This window comes from Vespa mandarinia, chromosome 9, assembly GCF_050613455.1.
Source record: "Vespa mandarinia isolate Hongniang chromosome 9, ASM5061345v1, whole genome shotgun sequence".
NCBI classification, from domain to species: domain Eukaryota; kingdom Metazoa; phylum Arthropoda; class Insecta; order Hymenoptera; family Vespidae; genus Vespa; species Vespa mandarinia.
In genome coordinates this window covers 3795375-3819336 of record NC_140818.1, presented here as the reverse complement: position 1 = coordinate 3819336, position 23962 = coordinate 3795375, and the positions used below count along the sequence as shown (strand labels likewise).

The 23962-nt window shown below is 34.7% G+C and overlaps 1 protein-coding gene across 3 annotated transcripts; it reads left to right on the top strand.

Moving 5' to 3' along the window:
• Positions 1-2755: 2755 nt before the first annotated feature.
• On the top strand, positions 2756-23127 carry LOC118443229 (uncharacterized). Of its 3 annotated transcripts, none has more exons than XM_085659253.1 (10): positions 2756-3075; positions 14626-14973; positions 15064-15534; positions 15614-17649; positions 17727-17988; positions 18080-18853; positions 19402-19923; positions 20332-20844; positions 20904-21521; positions 21617-23127. In XM_085659253.1, exons 1-10 carry the CDS (start codon positions 2989-2991, stop codon positions 23120-23122), a joined length of 7137 nt encoding a protein of 2378 aa, XP_085515379.1. In that variant the 5' UTR covers positions 2756-2988; the 3' UTR covers positions 23123-23127. The 3 variants fall into 3 exon arrangements, with proteins under 3 accessions (XP_085515379.1, XP_085515378.1, XP_085515377.1); XM_085659252.1 differs by lacking the exon at positions 2756-3075 and adding an exon at positions 7572-7905 and having other exon boundaries at positions 20916-21521; XM_085659251.1 differs by lacking the exon at positions 2756-3075 and adding an exon at positions 7572-7905.
• Positions 23128-23962: the final 835 nt, after the last annotated feature.

Genomic DNA, 23962 nt, shown 5'->3' with positions numbered 1-23962 from the left:
ATAATCGCGTAGAAAATGATTTACTTTTTTTTTTTTTCTAAGATATTCGAGAATTTTACAAATTAATTGGATTTATTTATTTATTTAATAACAAACAACGGGCATTGGTAGAGTGTGACAGAAAGAAGGATAAAATATAAGATAAAAATAAAAGGGAAAGAAAAGAAAAGAAAAGAAAAGAAAAGAAAAGAAAAGAAAAGAAAAGAAAGCTTGTCAGTAATGTATCGGGACAAAAAACGAAAAAACTAAAAAACTATAATACGATAATTGTTTAATTACTCTCAAAGCTGATCGTCTGCATTCATTGATAGAACCGGAGAAAAAGTCAACTCAATCGGTGACATTATTGCTTGTTAACTTTCGTGACATATATTTTTTTCTCTCTTTTTTCTTTTTATTTATTTATTTTTTTTTTTCTTTACATGTAATTTCTATTCATCTCATTCTATTCTTCTATAATCATCTTGATAAAAAATTCTTGCTCGATTTTTCTTACAACATTTTCATTATTATTTTCGACTAAACATATTTACATTAAATCTGTATAGAAAGGATTCATGTTCATATGCAATATTTAAATTATTGACTGTCATCGCACAATAAGTGTTTATGTACATATATGTATGTAGGTCGATAATATCCTTGACAACACCCAACTATTCATGGGAAAGATCTTGACCAAGTGTGATCAATAGTACGATCAAAAGAGATTGTTTTAATACTTTCGAAAACAATTGATATAAGTGATCGTGCTTATTACATTTTGTGTTTGGATCTCGTATAGCCAAAGTGGGCGAGTCAAACGTGTTGTTCCGATTGACCTTTATATCGGTTACATTTTATCTTCCTTGGCCTGGCCATTTTCCCACGTACACAATATATTTACCAATAACACATCCGAGTTCGTGCGAACTTAATGAACAAGTTACGTTGAGTTTATATTTATTTTCACAAATAGTATTTCACAATAATAATAATGGTGCATAGGCACACACACTCACACACATACATACACACACACACACACACACATACGCATATACTACTTTGTAATGGTATTTACCTCTTATTATTTAAGTCTATTATATAATTTATGTTACGAGTTTAGATGCCTTCCATATATGTACTTGTTATATATTATATATATAATATATATATAAGGAGAGAAGGAAGGAACTTATATATATATATGTTACAGTCTCACTCGGTTACGTTTCAAGCTTTGGACGATCATTATCGTAATAAGTGAAATTTCACATAAAATTATTTTTAATAATTCGATTATTTATTTCGTAGAAAGAGGACACGATGAATTGTACGTAGATATATTTATATACTGTCTTTTTTATGCGAGTTGTATTACTATTTTTTTGCTAATTCCTTTTGTTTATTTATTTATTTATTTTTGTTTGTTTTCTTAAATTACAAAGTACCATTTCTTTGTTATAACAATTTATATATATGCTTCTATAATCATTGTGGATAATTCGTTTCTTATTCGTACCAAGAACGCAAGAGCTTGTTTAACATAAGAGAAGGAAGATACTTTTCGCTATGGAGGAAGATCTACCCTGACCCACTTCCGGTCAAGTTCATTGCTCATCCGCCACGATGACCTCGACGCGCCTTCCTCGCATAATATGACGCATAGTTTTACGTTCGTAGACCGCTCATCTTCTTTGTATATATATATATATATATATATGTACATTTCTCTTTCTCTGCTTTTTTTCTCTCTCTATCCCACCCCTCCTTCCTCTTCTTCTCCCGGTGTCTCGTACTAAGTATACGACACGACGTACGCGATATTTTCGAAATTCGCAAAAGTCACAATTCCTTCCTCAAAGGCAATATTTGTCAAGTAATCGCTTAAAAAAAAATGTCTTGCAAACAAATTCCTTCGTGTATTTATTTTTCTATGAAACGTGGAATGTTTAATTAATTAATTTTTAAATAAACGATCGCTTAATCGATTAGAGTAATTACCATTTTAAAATATTAATGAAACATTAAAAAATTCAGATCTAATTAATTATCTTTCAAATTGAAATATATCTAAATAAAGAATATATATTTAATTTATTAATGTTTCAATCGATGATCGTGTAATACGTTAAAAAGTAATAGATTAATAAGTGTTTTAAAACATGAACGAAATGTTTTAATAAGTTAACTTTCAAAGATTACTATTCTTTCCGCATATTATTACACACATCGGACATTATCGTTGTTTCGCTTCAACACCGATTTAACTATATGAAATTTAAATGAATTATTATTCGAACAAGAATCGATGATAGAATTTCAGTTTACTTTCGCCTAACTTTTACGAAGTTGAAATTATTCATTTCCGTGTTTTATGAAAATTCGAATTTCAATCAAGATTACCATTAGGATTTTATCGAGAATATATGTATGTAGATATCGTATCATCGTGAATTCCATTCGTCCAGTTCTTGCTAAGTAATTAATGGAATTAATGAACGAAGCGTTTAATCAATCTCAAAGAGAAAGAGAAAAAATTCCGATCGATCCTATAATTCAGGGAATTACTAAAGTACAATTGAAAAAGGGAAAGGATACTTTTATGATGGAATTTAAAAGAGATAAAAAAGAAGTAGAAATAAAGAGGAAAGGAGAGCGAGAGAAAGAGAGAGATAGACAGAGAGAGAGAGAGAGAGAGAGAGAGAGAGAGAGAGAGAGAGAAATTATGTACCTGTGACCGATTATTATTAATGTAATTACAGAATGGAAGAAGAAGAAGAAGAAGGAGAAAAAAAATGAAGAAGAAAAAGAAGAAAGATGGAATGCATTGTATTTTACGGGCGGGATAACTTTCACCTGCAATGATCTCAACATTATTGGTTTTCGAATAAAAATCTATTGTCTTCTACCGATAAATTAGCCCTAACCACCCAGCAAGACGAATGGTAATTTCCTATTTCTTTTTCCAGGGCTACACTGTGGCTTCTCATTCAGAGAACGAAAATGAAGGAATCGCTTGAAAGAGAAAGGCCATGTCGAGAACAGAATATAAAGGAAACGTTCAAAAGAGAAAGGCAACGAGCCCGAGAGGTATGTTTGAACGCAAAGAGACGTAGGAGAGACGAAAAAGAAAGAAAGACAGAGAAAGAACGAGGGAGAGAAAGAGAGAGAGAGAGAGAGAGAGAGAGAGAGAGAAAGAGAATGAGGGAGAGAAAAAAAAAGAGAGAGAGAAAGAGAGAGAAAGAGAAAGAGAAAGAAGTTACAAGACAGCTGGAAAAAGCAAAGAGCGGTATCGTTGAAAAGTAGCTCGATGAATGCACGCAGAAGGAAGAGAAAGATATTCTTGCGCGATTCTATTTCGCAAGGACACACGACCAGCAACATTCAACTAGCTAAACTTCCTTTTCAAATACTACGTTAATAGTCTGAACATAGTATGTATGAATGTATATAATGTACATTGAACCGTTGAAGAAAGGGTGAAAGTCTCGACTGGGGCCGTCTAACTCGATGGAGATTATCAATGCTTTTGGAATTAATTGAACGATGCACTCGATTAAATAGTTTCGAGATAGGTGGTGTAAAAAGAAAAACGGAGAAAAGAACTGGGGTTTTTTCTTTTTCTTTTTTTCTTTTTTTTTTTCTTAAATTTAAATCAGTCAAGTATGACGGAGATAACTAAGTTTTAAAAAAATATTATTCTTATACTTCTTTTTCTTCGAAATGCATTCACATTATTTCAGATCATATGTGACGTTCTATGATACGAAGTGAGAAACAAAATTTTTTCTACTGGATGGACTCGTGCGATCGTCGATGTGAAAATTTGTTTAAAAGTACGTCATTCGAGTGATAGAAGGTAAAAAGTCGGTGATATTTGCGAAATACAATTTTTTTTCTGCTGCTAACTTTCGAACCTAAAGTACAACTTCAACATTTCAACTTTCAACGAACCAACTTTATAATTTTTTTTATCTTTCTCTCTCTCTCTCTCTCTCTCACTCTTTCTCTCACGCACTCTATTTTACGACGGTCGTATACCGGCTTTTTCTCTATCTCTTTCTCTCTCTCTCTCTCTCTCTCTCTCTCTTTCTCTCTCTTTCAAAATTTAAATAGATTGCTTTAAAACTAATATTTTCTTAAGTTAAATTTAGCCTAAACTTACCGTCTAATCGTAAAGAGTAATTATTTCTGTGAATTGAATAAAAATAATAAGACTTTTCGTTAACATTTATTTATTTAGTCTTCTCTCTCTCTCTCTCTCTCTCTCTTTCTCTCTCTCTCTCTCTCTCTTTCTCTTTCGAGGAAACGTCTGTAAATAATAAAATTTATCACTCCAACCGGTTTGAAACTTTTGAAAAGCGTCACTCTTGTATTGGCATAACTGATCGTACGTTATCCACCGGGAATGTAGCTCGATCAAGTTTTGCACGAGTTTACAGGAGTAGTTCTATATCTCTTCATATTAGCTGAACGACACGACCAAGAAAAGTGAGAGGCAGCCGGAACGTATGCTACTCTTATGCAACTTTTGATAGGAATCGTAGTGTGGGTCATTTAGTCGAACTCTTACGAAAATTTTCAACTCTCTTCATTAGGCAATGACTAAGAACGAGACGAATTCTTTTCAAGGACATAATTACAATCGAAATATACTTATGATTTCTTTCGTTTCGATGAATAAAATATTACTGCTATCGCAAATATTACCAAGAATATAAAATATTTTTCTTTTACCGTTCTCTCAATTCAGACGAAACTTCTTTCATGGAGAGGTAATTGCATCTGAAAAATATTCTTTTGAATCTCCGACTGTATGATGATTTGTGTATATCTACCTATATGCGTGTGTATCCATGTATTTATATATGTATGTATGTATGTATGCACATATATATGGATATATGCGATAGTAGAGATTTTCCCTCTCGTCGTTAACTCCACCTAAAACATGATGTGTATCTTATGAAAAATGTAGAAAGGGAGGGAACAATGTTCGTGTACATACAATGGTAAGAGGACGAAGATGAGGAAGGAGGAGTAAATAACGAAGAAGAAGAAGAGTTCGAATTCAATGACCGGATATACGGCGCACTGATGATTGCATCTTGCGTATTCGCTACGTGTCTCCGATACAATCAACTATCTTTAAATAAAACGATCCTCTTTTCCGTATGTATGTGTATGTGTGTGTGTGTGTGTGTGTGTGTGTGTGTACGTGGGTGTGTCGAAAAAGCAATAAATCGAAAAACAGAGAAATCGGAGCCACTCGGAAAATGAACCATAACTTTCATACTCTCTATACTTTTTTTTTTTTTCCTTTCCCTTTCGTTGTTAATTATCCTTAGTTAAAGCAAGAACTAGTATCAAACCATCCATGAAAAGAAGTGGATCCACCCAGTGCCACTTGAGAAAGAGGTAATTCTTCGACGTTATCTCCATTGTATCTCACAATGGCCCGAGTTGTCCCTTATACTTTGAATAATTACTACGCGAATCTTGGCGAATGAGAAAATTACGTTATTTACTTAGATAGTTGGATATGTATAATATATACACATATGTAGATTTCGTTTTAGCTATTTATATATATATATATATATATATGTAAATCTGTATATATATACAGCATTGTATAGTTCATTTAAGAGCACTTTAAAGATTTATTACTTATTCATTCCTTCCTTATACAATAATTTCTTATATATAAATAATATATTATATTCATAATGATCATATTTTACTATACTTTCGACTTTTTTATGAACTAATTTTTTATTTAACCAATTTCAAGAAATCTATAATAAATATTTCTAATAATGTTAAATCAATGTATCATACATAAAGAAAATCTAATTACTTTAAATTTCGTATTTTATTATAATTATTAATATATATCATGTACTACGGTAATTATGATATACGAAAGATTTGAATAGAATTTATTTAGGTATTAAATAATCAGTATCACGTGACACGTACGTATACGTGTCATGGGTGATAACTGAAAATTCGATGAGTTCTCCTTCGTACGTTGACCTTGAAATCGATTCCTTTCTATTCTATGCCCGAACGTTAAGCGATAGGGGAAAATCTTCGTCTTTCTACTTCGATTCGAGATAAATTCCTTCGTCGATGTTAGATATTACGTACGTAGTAGAGTTACGGATTAACATCGAATCCTTTTTATCTTTTATTCTCTATTTTATGCACGGCCACACATGCGTGATAACTTCTAATCTATATATACTTACGTACATACATAGAAGCGAAAAGGATTCCGTCGATACGCGTGTACGTACATACGTACGTACGTATGTATATACTCGGTATGTACATATATACATACATACATACGTACATAAATGCATACATACATACGTACATAAATGCATACAAACATATGTATATAAATACATACATACATGCATACATACATGTATATACCATATCCGAGCTCTCTTTCATCTATGTGTTCGTTCCGGCCTAATGGATCGCACGTACATACACATAGAAATTTGTACCGATTTTTCTGGTTTGCGCTAGTGAAAGGGAAGGATACTTCCAATCTTCGAGACCCAGATACTTGATAACTCTCCTTTATACCCTTTATTTATATATTTAGTTTCCCGTATGTCTACATCGTACAATCTCCATTATTTTTGATGGATCATTTAATGGACCACTCGAAGAGACCATACTCGATAAGTTTAAACATTGTCGATCTTCAAAATAAGATTGTAAATTACATCGTTTGTAAACGCTAAGAAGTTATTCTCTTTAGCGTGTACATTTAAATAGGTACACATTTGGCGTTAGTGTGTCCGTGAGACGAGGAAAGGTCGACGACCCTTTTTGTTGGACTCCCATCGCTTGAGTACCCTTTCAAGAAGTCGTATAAGATGACGTTCCAAACGAATAGAAATAGTAGAAAAAGGGTAAGGTTCTCTGTAATGTTTCAACAACCTGAATTAACTTTTCACGCTCGTGTGTTATTTATAAAACGAAAAAGTAAAAAAAGAAAAAAAGAAAAGAAAAACGAAAAAAAGAAAAGAAGAAAAATAAAAAGAAGAAAGAGTAAAAAGATTCTTCTCTCGATATAGTGCTCGGTACATTAACTATGCCATCATTAATTAGTTATGCTGTTACTTGGATAGAAAGGAGCGTATCAATAAATAATCTATGTTTTCACGATCAGAATCCATTATGGTCCATTAATAAATAAAAAGGATTAGAATGATAATTTCGTTGGGATTTAAAAATTAGAAAGGCAAGAAGAAAAACAAAGTATCAAGTAAATATCTAGAATAAAATGATCCAGATGGCAGGTAGCAGGTAAGATCATACTGGGCAAGGTCATCCATCGTGATCATGCATACGTAAATATGATCGATCCCTTTCGATCTTCGGAAAGTGCCTTCGAAGTATATTTCCAGGATCCCGTTCCGTTTGGCCAATCGAAGGAGAGGCTTTCTCTTGGATCACGTTTCGTCTACATTGCATCGGGTACACGCTTTATGGCAATGCTTGTCTCTCTTTGGAGGGGAGTCTATATAGACTCTCCATTACGATGGTGCCCCTTCAAACTGTTCGTGCTTCTAAGACCGTACGCGTACTCTCGAGTTGGACACCTCCTCGCGTGTGCCCACCTGCGTTTATCCACGATTTTTTTTTTTTTTGGGAAAAAATAGATTGGACAATAGCAAAGAAATTTTAGATAGGTATATAGGAAATGCAAGAACGTTCGTGGTGCAGTGTCATAGAGTGTTATTTATATCGTCAATAATAAATAATATAAATTATTAGGAAACTATTTGATTTTTATTATTGTCACGAAAAGGGAAAGAAATAGAGAAACGGGAAAGTGAGGGGTGAAACGACGGTGTCGCGACAACTTTTACAAAGTCACCCTGCACAATGGTGAGTTCTACGAGAATAGTGATTCTTCTTACAAATCATTCGTCATTTGTCAAAGTATAACGCGCTGTTTGAAATAACTTTTGCTCGAACGTTTGATTTGAAGAAAAAAAAAAAAGAAAATAAAAAATGAAGAAAAAATAAATGAAGGAAAGAAAAGAAATTCTCTCAAAGGAAATTCTGTCCATTTTTACTTCAAGTAAAATCACGAGAAACATTTTTTTCTTGACATTTTTCCAACTTTCTTATTATGTCTCTTGAAGTTTTTAATATTGTATACGTACATATATATATATATATATATATATATATATATATATATATGTATATATGTATGTGCATTTACAAGCTCTCGTAAATATGAAAGACGTAAATGGTCTTGTAACGGCATTTAAATTAAAAAAAAAAAAAAAAAGAAAAAAAAAAATATGAAAAAGTAAATGCAATTATTAACAAATTATTATCAATTTGTTAATTATTATAATTCGTTTAATTGTTTTCCATCTGTTTATAATGATTTAAGCATTATTGTCTCGATCAATTATTGATTATTTTACGATAGTGTTAAAGAAATCATGACAATAAATTTAACATTGTTAAAATAATTAACAATGAGTTGTAAGAATGCGACTATATAAATCGAATTTTTCACTTTTATCGTTAAACTTGGCACTTTCGCATCCCTCTTCCCGTTGAAGAGAAAGAATCATATAACGGACAAAGTAGTTGCCGGAGAATCAAATATGCCTCCGGGATTGAAATGGGGGTCAGTATGTGAACAGCTTCGTTCTTTATGTCGCAATTCGAGAGGTCGGTGAACGTCTATCTTCCGAGATGTCGTATGTCGTATCATCGATTCGTAGCTTTCCTACATTTTTGCTTCTTCTTATGTCTTCTCTTTCTCTCTCTCCCTCTCTGTCTCTCTCTCTTTTTCTCCTATTTCTCATAAAACAGAAAGAGAGAGAGAGAGAGAGAAAAAGAGAAAGAGAAGGGGAGAGAGAGAGACAAAGAAAGAGAGAGGAAGAGAGACAAAGAGAGAGAGAGAGAGAGAGAGAGAGAGAGAGAAAAATACGTAGCATGAAACGTAGATAAATATATCTTTTCATTGCTTCGTGACTCTTAGCGAACGTAATTCCTTTCCCGATCGAATCTCGATATCATTGCCGAACGAGATTACGCAATTGAAAGGTTTTCATTTTCATGCTCGATCTGCCGCTAATCGTACCCGAATCTTTTCATGAGTTTCTTTCATTTTCTTTCATTTATCATTTCTCATATTAAAAATTATTAAGTTATTTAAAAAATTTTTAAAAATTGAACCGACGTGGACGATAGAAAAAAAAGAAAGAAAAAAGATATATATATATATATATATATATGTATAAAATTCTCATATCCTTCAAATTATCTATTTTCCTTGATCTCATGGATCACTTGAGTAGATCGTGAATAAACGAAGAAAAAATTAATGAATAAATAGATAGATAAATAAATAAATAAATAAATAAATAAATAAATAAATAAATAAATAAATAAATAAATAAATAAATTACGCAAAGGAAGGAATTTACCATCTTTAACGTAAAATTTCATTTCTCTTGATGATAAGAGTTCAGTTCGCAACCAAGGAACTAATTCCTTTCCAACGAGAGACTCTTTTCTCATGTCTCCATATTACTTTCCGAGTGTATAGCCGGTTATTAGTTTCACTTTGAAAACTCGAAACTCTCGTGAACGGGCGTGTACCTACCTATCTCTCTTTCTCTCTTTCTTTTTCTCAGATCTTCCACCACTCGCTCTCTCTTCTTTTCTCTCTCTCTCTCTCTCTCTCTCTCTCTCTCTCTCTCTCTCTCTTAGTCTCTTTTTATAGGGAAAGAGAAAGAGATAGGTACGTGTATGATTCGAAATGATCTGAGAGGAGAATCATACGCCTCGAGAGAACAGAACGAGACGTGGGACAGTGGGCACTCTCAAAAAATGTTCGAAGGCGAAAGTAAAGGTGGGGCCAACGAAGAAAGTTCTATACAAGACAAGATATATACGTAAGTGGCACGCCGATGAAACCTGTGTCCGTTCGTGTAAAGTGCTGCTACTGGTGCTGGCACTGCTACTGCTGCTGGCACTGCTACTGCTGCTGCTGCTGCTGCTGCTGGTACTGCTACTGCCTACTCTCGGTGATATCAGCAACAACAGCAACAGCAGCATCAGTCAAACGCTAAGAGAAAGAAACCAGTCCTTTGATGGCAATGGTACTCCTGCTCGTATTAAGTAGAGTAGAAAAATAAATGAGGAAAAGGCAAACAATATATATATATATATCTTTTCTATGATTCGACACGATGAATTGAATTTTGGAATTCTTTTTTTCTGAAAGGAGAGAAAAGGGAGAAGATGGAACGCAACGTTATTAAATGAAGATTTTTCTCGAGGAAAAAAGAAATAAAAAGGGCGATTTTCTCGCTCGTCCTAACGTCACGTACATCCTTCTTTCAGGCGAATCCTGCGCTTTTCTTTCTTTCAACGGCAATGGAGTATTTATATGAAAAATCATATTTCATTTAATCGAAAGGAAAAGGAAGGAAGGAAAAAAGTTTGATTAAAAAAATATGAATACCTGATATTTTTACATTCTTTTCTTTTTTTTTTTCTTTCTTTTTTTCATTCATTATTCGTCTTTATTTTTTTGTCTAATCTCGATTTTTCTCATTTTCACAGAATATTCTCTCTCTCTCTCTCTCTCTCTTTCTCTCTCTTTCTCTTTTTCTCACAATTCCCGAAAGCCTCCGTCTTCTTTTGAAATTATTGCAATAGTAAGTTCCCAATCCATAATTATTCCAAGTATGCAATTTCATACGACCGACATATGTTATCCAAGCAGTAATAACGTCCCTGAATTAGTATATATATTTGGAAGGAGATCTCCCAACGTAGCTATGTACCTACGTATCTACGTAGTTCTCATCGTTCTTATTGATCTGTCAAAAGTTCGCGTTCTTGCGCTAACATAGAAGGATAAGCGTTCCAGTTATGTATACATACACATACAAATATGTATGTATTCATATATATATATATATATATATAATGTATGTATATATGTATATGCATGTATGTATGTGTATTTACAATGACTAAAATAGAATATTTTAATCGTTGGATTCGTCGTCGTGCTTCGATCGAATGGTCAACCTATCGATAAAAGAAGGAGAAACGAAAGTTCAAGAAACTAAAGGCAGTGCATACGAATAAGTGGAGCATGAAATTCCGAAGGTTGCAAATATGACATTTCCTTTGGTGTTTCCTTGATTATGTTACATATGTAGATTTGATTTCGTTAGAAGTTATTTAATGCTTTTAAAATTCTTAACGTTAATTAACGTATAGAACTCGTTAAGGTTATTAATAATAAATATAGTTTGTACGTATCACACCACGATAACTATATGGTAAACGATAGATATTAATTTAATCATCGACTATCGTTAAATTTTATAGATAGGTGATTCTCTGCGAAATTATCGGGTACGTAGTAATACGATCTACTTTTAGTTATTTTACTTTTAGTTATCCGACTTTAATACTCGACAATATCCTATCTCTTAGGTATTAACAAATACAGTGATGATGTTTCAACGTTATTTACGACCATATTACGAGGCACTTTTAATGATTAAATTACACCGAAGAAATTTTCAAAGGAAAATTTAATATTTTTCTAAGAATAATATTGCGCGACGAATAACAATTTTCTTTTATTAATATTTTCGTTAAAATTAACTTTATTAATTTAAATTATATTAAAATCTAATTTAATTTTAACGAATTGATTGTAATTCATTTGAATGATATTTAATTTAAATAAAATATTTGAAAAAAAAAAAAATATATATATATATCGAATTCTTTTTATTTTAACTTTTACATTTTACAATTTAAAAAGGAACTATATTATTTAAGGATAAATTCAAATTTTTTCCTATCACAATTTTGACGTGATAATGTTTAATCTGTGTTAAAAAAAAAAAAAGTATGAGGGGAGATGCCGTGTCGATTCCGGGCAAGGAGAGAAAGGTGCCGACCTCCTTTTTAACGCCTTCTTAACTATACGCGTTCTGTACACAGAGGAGGGATCGATAATTGCACACGTTTAACGTTAAAATTGCTCTTCGTGACGTTACGTTACGTGTTGTTTTAAAGGTGCACAGACAAGGGAGACCTGCAAGGAAAATCATTCTAAACATCCATACGTTTCTTTCAAATGAGAGAAAGTAATTTCTCCGGAGTTACGAGCCACAATCGATCTCGCTCTTTATCGTTTCTCTCAGATTCGAAAGAGAACTGAGAAATAATATCACAAAAAAAAAAAAAAGAAAAAAGAATATAAAAAAGAAAAAGAAAAAAGTTGAAATGTCAGTAAATTTTCAAAAAAAAAATGAAAGGTGCAAGTCACGAGTTTTAATTGACTGGTATGATTGACATTTTTTTCTTTTTTTTTTCCTTTTATTCCACCTCCCCTTAATGGAAACTTCGTTAGATCCTGTACAATGCTATTTTTCATTCGTGAACAATGCAAAAAATATTATGCAACGGAGCTAGTTACTTTGAGACAATCTGTAAGATATCGCCCGATTATATTTCACTCGAGAAACTTATTTTTCTGAAGTACCATGTACACACACACACACACATAAATACACACATCTATACACACACACGTACACATACCTACATGGGTATATCTTACTCTTGTGGAATGCACTTGGCAAGAATAACGAAGAAAGCAGAAAAATCGTACGGCGTAACGGACACGCGATCTTCCGCAATAAAAATTGTTTTCAACCGTGTATTGTGGCACATAATCTAAATGATGTCAGTAGTACATACATAGATATACATGATTGTATTAAACTGAAAAAAAAACTTTCTCTTTGTTCGCACGTAAAAGCTCGAGCTTGTTAAAATTTTTCTTTCTTTCTTTTTCTCTTATTTTTCTTCTCTTTTTCTTTTCTTCTTTACTTTTTTTTCTTTTTTTTTTTTTCTTTTTCTTAAAATCACATTCTCCTTCGTGTTATTATTTAAGATTAACATTAATTAATATAAACAGGAATGTTCACGGTGGATAAAGATCCGGCAAAAGTTTGCTCGGCCTGTCTAAGTATTTATTAGAAAATACTGGTACGCTATGGTTTTAGACGTTTCACAGTTCGTTAGTTCGGTTGCACTCCAGATCTTGCGGCTCGTGCAGCACGATCTCGATTCTCATAATGGCGATAATATAGGTGATAATGACGGCAATGATTAATGATTATAATAATGATATTTAAGATGACGAGAACGGAGAAATATTTTTCTATATTAGCATCTATCCGTACGTTTTCCGATAATAATAATCCTAATTTCAAGTAAAATTATCATAATCGCTTGATTTGACGTTTCAGAGAAAATTAACAGCATTAAAAAGCACGATAATCCTCCAGTATGAGATTTATATTTCGATCGAATGGATTTCATCGAAGGGATTAATTTTGTTCATATTCAATATGTAATTATATATTTTTGAAACATTTATTTTTTACTTAATATAAAAAATATAAATATTATAATATTTCGAATATTTCGAAATAAAGTTAAATGAAAAAAAAAAAGAAAAAAAGAAAAAAAAAGAAAAAAGAAAAAAGGAAAAAAGAAATAAAATAGAGGGAAATAAAAATAGAGTGAAATATTTAAAGTACTCGTGACGTTTACGCACGTAAATACGTTCATAGATCTTTCGGTGAACAGTACCAATAACGGAGAGAAGGTCAACTACATTCACTGACGCACATTGGAATGGCCATAATAAAATGTGATCTATGTTTACGCGCGAAAAATTGTAATCTAGAATGTTGAAAGAAGGTATTTAACGCATATAATATGACAAATCGAAGAGACAAAGTTAAAAAATTTTGTTTTACTCTCTACCACTCTCTCCCACTCCCTTTTTCTCATTTGATATCAGCAAAACGATTTTATACGTTGTAACTACGAATTTCACGGTTCATCGTATCGCTAGAAGCGAAAGAAAATCTCTTACGAAGGCGATCGGAAACTTCCGGAAGCGGAAATGAAACGGAAAATTGTATCGATAATCGATAATTTCTCTTTGCACATAGACACACACCGATATAAGTTTCGCAGTTTTTCAAAGTCTCTTGAGATGAAAAATCGAAGGAACTTCTTTATCGTTTCCTCATAGAAAATGGTCTCTTTCGTTTCTTATTGTAATTAACAAAATTATCTTAGAGATTGCCGAATCGAGAAATATATAAGAAGATATCACGAAGAGATAATTTGAAATGATTGAAGTTTTTAAGAAATAAATACGTTTAACATCGGTCTCGTTACCACGATAAACCGCAAGGATTCATCAGAGAGTAGCGTCGTCGGGGAGTTAATTTATCGGTACCCCGCAAGAAATTTAAAGAATTTCTTATACATTTCGTGATCGACGCTACGAGCTTGCGGTTTTATTTCGTTTTTGACATTATCATTACGGCAACGATGGCCGTATGATATTATAATCTTTGACTTTCTACGAATTCCTTTGATTTATTCCCCTCGTTGGAATTGTTATTACCACAGAAAAAAGAAAATGATGACATAATCGCGAATCACTTTTATCGAAATAACTTTGTGAAAGTAACTGGCAAAGAGTTTGAAATCCCTTTAATTTCGTTTGTTCAGATCGTGCGGAGGTGCTGGTCGTTGATACTACTATCCACTGGTCTAATTCTATGCGTAAGAATTGGTGGTATCAGCGGTGAACGATGGTCACGACAAGTATCAAATAACGATTGGATTCCATTGGCAAATCCAAGAAGTACTTCGAATCAAATTAGAACGAGTAACGTTGGAAATGAAGCAGTTTCATCGGGAAGTTCTACTCTACCGCATCTTCCATCTCTCTCCTTACCCCCAGCACTTCAAGAACAATATCAGCAACAACTTTTGCAGTTGCAAAAGACTCAAGAGAATATTCAAAAGTTGCTGATCTTACAGGAACAGCTTAGGACACAGCAACAGTTATTACAGGTAATTTATTATTATAAAAGAATAAATAAAAAGAATCATTACTCATATTTTGATTTTAATAAATATTGCTATCTTGTTTCTACGTTTTAGTCTCAAACGCTTCTACCGAGCAGTTTCGGTAGCCCGGAAAATGAGAAACGTATGCTGCAGCAAAATACGATACCGAATTTGCAAGGTATATCAGGTTTAAGTTCGGACGTGTTAGTACCACCATTACCCTCTCCCGATGCTCTTCCGCCCATTTATTCTGCTCAAAACTTCCTCTCGCAAGGATTACAGCGGTTTCATCAGCCAGTAAAGGGTAATCAGAATTTAAACGTTAAAAACGAAGAATTTGGAAACTTGCATAATAGCAAAAGTCAAGTCTATAGCGAAGGTCATGAGGATAGATTGAGAGAAGAACAAAGTCCGGATCAATTGAGTCAAGTTGATATTCGTGAAAACATTAAAGATTTTGTCGAGAAGCAAGAAAAATATCGGCCAACTGGAAAACAAGTGAAAGGTCAAACGGCACATGGTATTTCGGGCTTACCTGAAAATGTAGAGAATGAAAACGAGGAGGTAGATGTCGTTTAACGATTCTTTCTCTTGCGTGATCTTATTTTTTATTAAGTTTTAATAATTTCATTATTATTTTCAGGTCCAACTAGTCTACGTTCCTCTAGAAACGCTAGCTCAACAAAGGGGTCAATCTAAGAGATTACGAGGACAAAAGCAATATCCTTTCCGTCAGCAACAGCATCAGGAGCAACAGCAGCAATATCGAATAAACGATGGTGTTGAGCAAACAACAAAAGAGCCAGATGCTTTCGCTCGAGATTTGTTGGACCAGTTGGAGTTCGTGAAGGAGGAAAGATCGAAGGAGATCACTCGAATGGAAGATGTGAAGAAAGCGTTGGAGAGGAAGGCTCAGCTCGAGCAAGAAATTCTGCAGAAGGAACAGGAATTGGCAAGACAGAGAGAAGAGGAGAGAAGGAGAAAAGAACTCGAAAAACTTGAGGAAATAGCGAAGCAACGAGAACTCGAGAGACTTCGAGAGGCGAGAGAAAAGCAGAGATTGGAAGAACTCGAAAGACGAAGAATCGCGGAAGCTCGAGCGAAGGAAGAGAAACGACGACAAGAGGAAGAAGCTAGGCAAAGAGAGAACGAAAGGCTTGCTGCATTGGAAAAACAAAAACAATTGGATATTCAACGTGCCTTGGAGGAACAAAGAAAATTAGAAGAACAGAGACAGGTGGAAGCGAGCACGGTTACTCCGAATATTAATCAAAATCAACCGGACACTCAAACTCTTCCTTTGGTACGTAACAAACAGTTACAACGACAACATGTCACAGAAACCTCGAATAAGGTAAAACATAGAAGTCGCGTTAGACAACCACGTCCAAGAATCAATCAGCAATTACCGACTACAACCCCACCACCATCGCCCAATCAACCTCCTCTTTCCGTTTACATGGGTGGTGATAGCATGGCACCAGAGAGAGTCAAAATTTCGGATGTTTTAAGGATTCTCAAAGATGCAAAAACAATCGCAGTTTTAGACACGGTTGTACCTAATACACCTAAAGTATTTGTAGGACCAACAAATCTAGATCCACCGTTTGGTTACACAAAGTTTGATCTCCCGTACTTATCGTCGATCGACCATAATCGAGTTGAAAGAAAAGTTGACAAGTTACCTTTCTTCGTGGCACCGCTTAGCTTCGATCCACCACCAGGATATTCTAAAATCCCATTCCCAGCTCCTCATATCGGATCCGTCGTCGTGAATACAATCGATGCTTCAGCTCCCGAACCCGATACACCAGAAACTATTCATAATTTTAGCCCGACACCTCTTATAGAACCAAACTCTTACATCGATGGGACTGGAAGTGATTTGAGTCGGATAGATCCCACCACACTAGGCTATGAACATTCAACCACTGCTGGTTATACTCAAGAATTGTCCAGTACACCAAAATATGATACTTCGTATTCCACGATATCAACACCTAGTGGTTCTAGATTCCGATTTAGGCAATCCTACGGAGATAATAATCCTCCTTCCGTAATCGACACTATTTACCAAGGTGAGCCATCACTCCCGATTGGAAAAGCCAAACAAAAGACATATTATGATGAAGATTCCAGACATGTAGTTCCTACTTTGGCACATGACACTAGATTGGGTATCACTGGGACTGGTTATCAAGAGGAAGCAATTTATTCGAGTACACCGAATTATCCAGAACAGTCATCGAGGACATTGGATGATCCGTCGACGAAAGAACAAGATTTAGCCGCACAATTAGCATTGATTAATCGAGAACTTGCCCAACAAAGAAATGCTAACAATAACAAAAACAACAACAACAACAACAAAGATTCTTTTGTCGAAAATCATAATACGTATACGCAATCAAATCCTCATTTCATTAATTCTCTCCAATCTCTAGTTTCCTCGAATGATGCTAATGAAGTAAGAGGTCCAACGCAATATAATTTACCTGCTGAGTTACCGATTTCACCCCATCTACCTGGGTTGGTTAATTCTTTGCTTGAGAAGCAAACAGCGATTCCAACTACTACAACGACAGAAGTTGTAACAACACCAGCGATTATAACGACTACGACTACGACTACCACACCCAGGCCACCCTCGACCACTTATAGGCCACGTTCGCGTCATAGGTATATCTAGTTTATAAAGATATAAAAATATATCCAGACATAATATAAAAATAATCACTACGATTTATTTTTAATAGAAGTAGGATAGTACCCACACGACCCACAACCACCACAACTCCTGGTACTAGAACGTCCGATAGATCTAGAAGACCCTACAGTAGAACAAGAAGTGGATCCAGGTACACAACGACTACCGAATCGTATAACGATTCACCGGTTTACGAACCTACCAAGTCGAAACATTCCGAAACTACACAGAAGTATAACTATATAGATCATCATAAAAGGCCAAGAGGTCAAAAACATAGGAATAACGATAAGACGGCTTATCAATCCGAGGTACGATTATTTTGCATAGTGAAAAGTAATTTGATATTTTATTTTTTCATATCTCAAAAATAAAAAAATTTGTTTTCTATTCCCAATATAGGCCTACGATCAAAATTACAATATTCAAGCTCATCAAGCTGCAATTTATGAGCATAGTGCTCCCGATGGATCGATCACGTCCACACCGACTGATTCATATTCACAATCAGGCACACCCTCGCATAATTCTAAACAACAAGAATCAAGTATACCCACCTCAAATTTGAACGCTTTCTCTCAAGAGAATTATCCATCGACCATCGTTGGCTCTACTGAGAATTATCCACCTCCCCGTGAAACTACACCGAATTACAACACGCCGGTTGCAACGGAAGACTATTCTAAGGGACAAAATTATCCTCAGAATTATCCCCAAGATGCTAACTATCCTACCGCCTATGGAAGTCAACTCGATGAATTGGATCAAACCGTTCTTGAGAAAGCACCAGTCAATGGATTTAATTACCAAGCTCAGAACAGCGAGGCTCGCAATCAACCGACCGTTCAGAAATCTAAGGACTATACCGCTTATTACGCTGAGAAACTCGAGAATACAGATTTTGGTTTAAGCGGTACTTCGGAAAATCCAAGAAGTAAGATCGATGAGACAGCCCAACAATATTCTCCTCCGTACGAAGTAGCACAGGTTCAATCCCACTTGAATTATCCTCCAACTGGTGAGCATGGTAACTTTGGACAAGTCGAAGATAGAAAGGTAGATGGAAGTAGCGTTGTAGCGGATCCAAGCGAAGAACCAATTTTCATCCCGCTTCCACCAGAGAAGCAAGAAGTTTATGATTTGTTAGCGCCACCGACAGAAGAACCATTAACCACGGTAATGCATTTTCTGTACTTTTAAATTATTGATATATGTAGTATGTGTATAAATAATGTCTACTTCGTATTCAATTTTCTTTCTCTTTTTTTTTTCATACTATTAATACGAAAAAAATATTTTTTATTCTTTGAATGCCATGAGAGATCATCAATTATCAATATTCAGTTTCTTGAATTTTTAACGACATCTCTTTTTTGGTGATATTTGGAAGACTTAAAGTACAATCCCTAATAAGAGTAAAATCTAATATAAATAATATGACTATGATTATAAATTCTCTTGTATCATTTATTTACAAAAAGTTATTAGATGAATATATCGATTTATGGAACATTGTTTCGGCGGTCAATGTGTGTAAGTTCTTAATTTTGTATAAAAAAGTTAAATAGGTATAATTATTATTTGATATAGATAAATAGCATAGGGAAAGAATATTTTCACTTTTGACCCTCCTCTTAAATCCAATTATTTTGAACTTTCAAAAATACATGATTTATCTCCTGATTCTTTGAAGTATTTATAAAAATGTTATTTTATCTGTAAAGATGACAACGCAAACTAGTACGACAACGGAAGCAACTCCAGTTGTAATACGACAACGTGTTCGTGGTCGTGTTGGTACCCGAACGCATTCCGATTCGGTCGTGCAAACTCGTCCAAGAGGTTCGCAAGACGAATTCGTGCGTTTTAGCGCTGTCAATCAACAAGATGCTCCACGATCGTCCGGTCATCGTCATAGAACGAAATCGAGATCGCGTCCACAAAGCCAAGTTAAAACGAGTGGTTATGAGTATGTGAAGATTCAGGCTGGTTCGCAAAGACAACGATCTCTTGTACAACAAACCACACCGTCTACGACAACGAGTACGACGACAACAACAACAACAACTACAACAACAACGCCGAGGACTACAACCACCACAACTACCGAACAACCCTTGGAAGAAGATATCGATTATGGTTTTATAAGACCTCCTAGCTTCCGACCAGTGCATCCGGTGGACAATCGATTCCATGCACCACCTGTTACTTTCAAGCCAATACTGCCACAAATAAACAATTTACCGGTAAGTTTCTTCTTTATGGTGTCTTCTTATCGGTTATAATAATCATCCTATGCGTCATTCGTTTTTTAATAATTAAAAGAGGGTTCTTATATTTAGAACTTTTCCTCATTTTAAACATATAGATAACTTCGCCTTCATTTTCGACATATCTTTTTCAATATAATATTGCGTTGACACAAACTTTAAATTACAACTATAATTCTTCACTCATTTGTACTCGAACGTGTTCGCGTTCCAAGTGATATATTAATAGTTGCACAGTTTGATCGATATACTTTTAGGGAAATTGCCAAAATCGTGTACCATTTAAAATACTTCATGTTATATTTATTATTTGATATGATAGATATACGGTTGTTAACTCACCACTATATTCTATACTCTATGGCAATTAACTTTATATTACAGATACAACAACAACAACAACAACAACAACAACCTTCTGCCAGTGCTCAAGAGACCGAGATAGAGTACAATCCACCTCCGAGTCATTCTTTAAAGAATCGTCCGAAATATCATACAACGAATCGACGGCCATCGATTAAATCAACGATTTTACCAATTACGACGCCGATTATTACGACTACAACAGAAAATATACCGCAGGCCACGATAAATCCCGATAATTCGGTGTACACAGTAAGACCAAACTACAAACCAGAAGATATAAAACAAAGTCGAACTCGTACCAGGACTCGTCGTCCTGGAAGAAAACGTCTCACGACGACCAGCACAACGGAGTCTAGTTATGATGTGAATAACGAAGTACCATTGGAAGGAAATTATCCACGTGTACTTCCGGCACTTCCGGAAACAGTCGGGGAGCAGCAGACTCTTTACGATGAAAATTTCGATAGCCTATCCCAATTTGGTGAAACTTATAATCAACCAGATCAATCTTATAAATCAATTACGGAAAACGTGAGTATATAACGTATACAATAATAATTTGATCAAAAATAAAAAGATAACATTTCCAGTATCCACCGCAGGACTTTGTATTGAACTTTGGAGCGGTAGCTCCTCAAACGCAAGTACAACAAGAGGAATATGATCAAACACAATTGGGAAGTAATTCTCCTCAGAAGTACAGTCATTCAACGAATTTAAAATCAACGACCTTAAGTGACACACATTTAATGCCTGCTGACATTTACGGAGCCGAGAGTCAATGGTCTACCAAATTATCTCGTACCTCTTTTCAACCAAGTTTCGCGGCTAATTATGCTACTGGTGGATTCAATGAGGAACGTACAAAACAGGAGAACATTAGAGAAATCACTGATATTATAACGGTTCGTCCAGAGAATTCATTAACGTTCGTAGTTTCTTCCGAATTGAAGAATAGCGATGGAATGAAATTGATGATGGACGAGGAAGAATCTATGTCAAAGGGTACTACGGTGTTTGGACAAAAAATGACAATGCGCGATCACACGGAGAGTCCAATGAAACGTCAACAAAAAGTAAGCTCGTTCGAAAATTACGATGATGAGAGATGGCGATCGAAGGAAGAAAATTTGTCGAAAGAATCGACGGAGAAGGAAGACGATGAAAAAATATTAAAGAAAAATAGCGATCCTGTTGGAGTTAGAAAGGTAAATGTCGTCTCGTCTCTATTAAGATTTTTAATTAATCCTATGAATTATATTATTCCTCGTTCGACATTATTATATCACAATTTTTCTTGCAGACTAACAGAAGGAAAAGAGTACGAGTCCGAGTAAGACCAATCATCGATGATTTTGTTACGGCCGAATCTCAACATATCAACGCCGCCGTTAACAGTCTAATGCAAGATCAATACAAATATAATCCGATTCGTCAGAGAAAGTTTTCCGTGAATAAGTCAAGTATTACGAGATCAACCGATGACGGATCGCGACGATTCGTTTTAGAAGATTTTCTAGAGGAAATGTTTAAAAACGATGACGTATCCTTACCCATACTGGCAACATCAACTAGTACGGTATTACCTTCGAACGTTTGGCTAACATCAACACCAATGACATCTCCGTATGAAGAAGAAGAAACAATGAATTACAAATTTTTACGTACTACAACTAATATACCTACGACTATGCCAGAGGAATTAGAAAGAACACTTGACCCCGAAGAAACTTTAAAAACCACCACTCAGTATTACGGTACACGCATTAATTCCAAAGATTCGATCACAAGAGAGTCTACGGAGAACATTAAAATACCGACTACTCAGGAAACTGGAACAATCATCACCACTGATTTTAGTAATTCCCAAACGACTCTAAACGATCTAAACTCCATCGATATCTCTTTAGAAACCACACCGATCGTAGAAAAATCTGAAATAACGACGATTAAAACGATCGATACGACGACGGAAAATTTTCCCATCGTCGAAAGTACAAAGACCGAAGAATCAAAGGACAACGACGATATTTCCTATCCGAAGAATCACCGAGCTAAATGGAGCGAAGTGAGATATCCATCAGATCCTTCGATAGCCTTGAATCATTCACTCTTTTCCACTTGGAATTACGATAAAAACGGGAAAATAAGTGATTGGAATAAAATCTCGAAGAAGGACATAGGGAATAAAGAGGATAACAATACCGAAGTTAAAATTCTTACGGATTATGTTCAAAATGTATTTGACGATTTGAAGGAAAATAGAGAAAATAAGAAGAGATCCAATGAGAGATCCATGAACAATGAGAAAAATAATAAGATCGGTTCCTTGGAGAATTCAAGGGAGGACAACGAGGTTAAGACGAATTCCCCATTGGAAACGAGTTCTATCAGTGTTAGAAAAGATACGACTCAAGCCGAAGATAATTCATCGACAAAATTGGAACAAGAGGAAACACCAACGACAATCGCAATGCAAAACGTTGAAGACGAGAGTTCGTCTACGTCGGAATATCATTCGAATCCAACGGTGATTTTAGACACCGAAATACACGATATATTGTCCAAAGATGAATCTATGGTGACGGTGACACCAACGAGTTTATCAACGACGACGACAACAATGACGACGACGACATTACCAACGACATCGGAATACAATACAATTAGTGAACACAACACGACGGAAACGATACTCGGTAAAGTGCTGAGAACGTCGACGACGACTAAAGTCTCTCACATGACCGAGATTTGCTATAGAGGAAGATGTGTAATGACCAAACCAGAGCGTGAAATTCGTTTGAGATGAAAGAAGTCGAAGAAAGGATCTTTGAGAAAATTAAATAATAAAACTTCGTTTTCGATTCGACGTAGGTTTTTCATTGCGAAGTTCAACGAATGCAGAAACGCCCTGTTTTACAATAAGGAATGCATTCGATGGACATCGCAATAAATGTTTCGTATTTATTTGAAAACGTAGAAAAGAAGCTTGCTTTCATCGAGGCCGAAGCCACTTTTCTCGGTTGCCGAAGAGATATAGAAACGACAATGAAGAAAACATAAGCAAGAAAATGTAAAGCCGTAGGAATTTACAATAATCTCGTGAATGCGATTAAATTTTTAAAAGCGAAGATAGATGAAGAATTTCGATATGTCTACGACGAATTTTTTGCTCGTGGAATATTTAACGGCGAGTTGCCACCGATGATTGAACGATGAAAAATACATCATGTAAAAATGTATAAAGGATTTAGTTTATTATATTCGTCAGGATCCTGCGAACGTCTCTGTATTAAATATTTTCATATTTGACAGAAGGATAGGTAGTATGAGCAAAAAAAAAAAAAAAAAGAAAAAAAGAAAAAAAGAAAAAGAAACAAGAAAAGAACGTGTGGCAACTTTGAGCACGGTCATGCAATATAATTCTTGCGCACCGTTTTGTGTGCCGGAAAATGTATTTAATTTAATTATTTACTGTCCCTATCGGTACGCGTTTAAGTTAAGTGTCTAAATATTTTAATAAAATAAAAGAAAACACGTAGATGTGATAATAGCATTGTGGCATCTGTCTGCCATCACCCCCTATCCACCTACATTCCCACTATTTCTCTTTTAGAAAGAAAGGAAATTATAAAAATAATCGACGTAA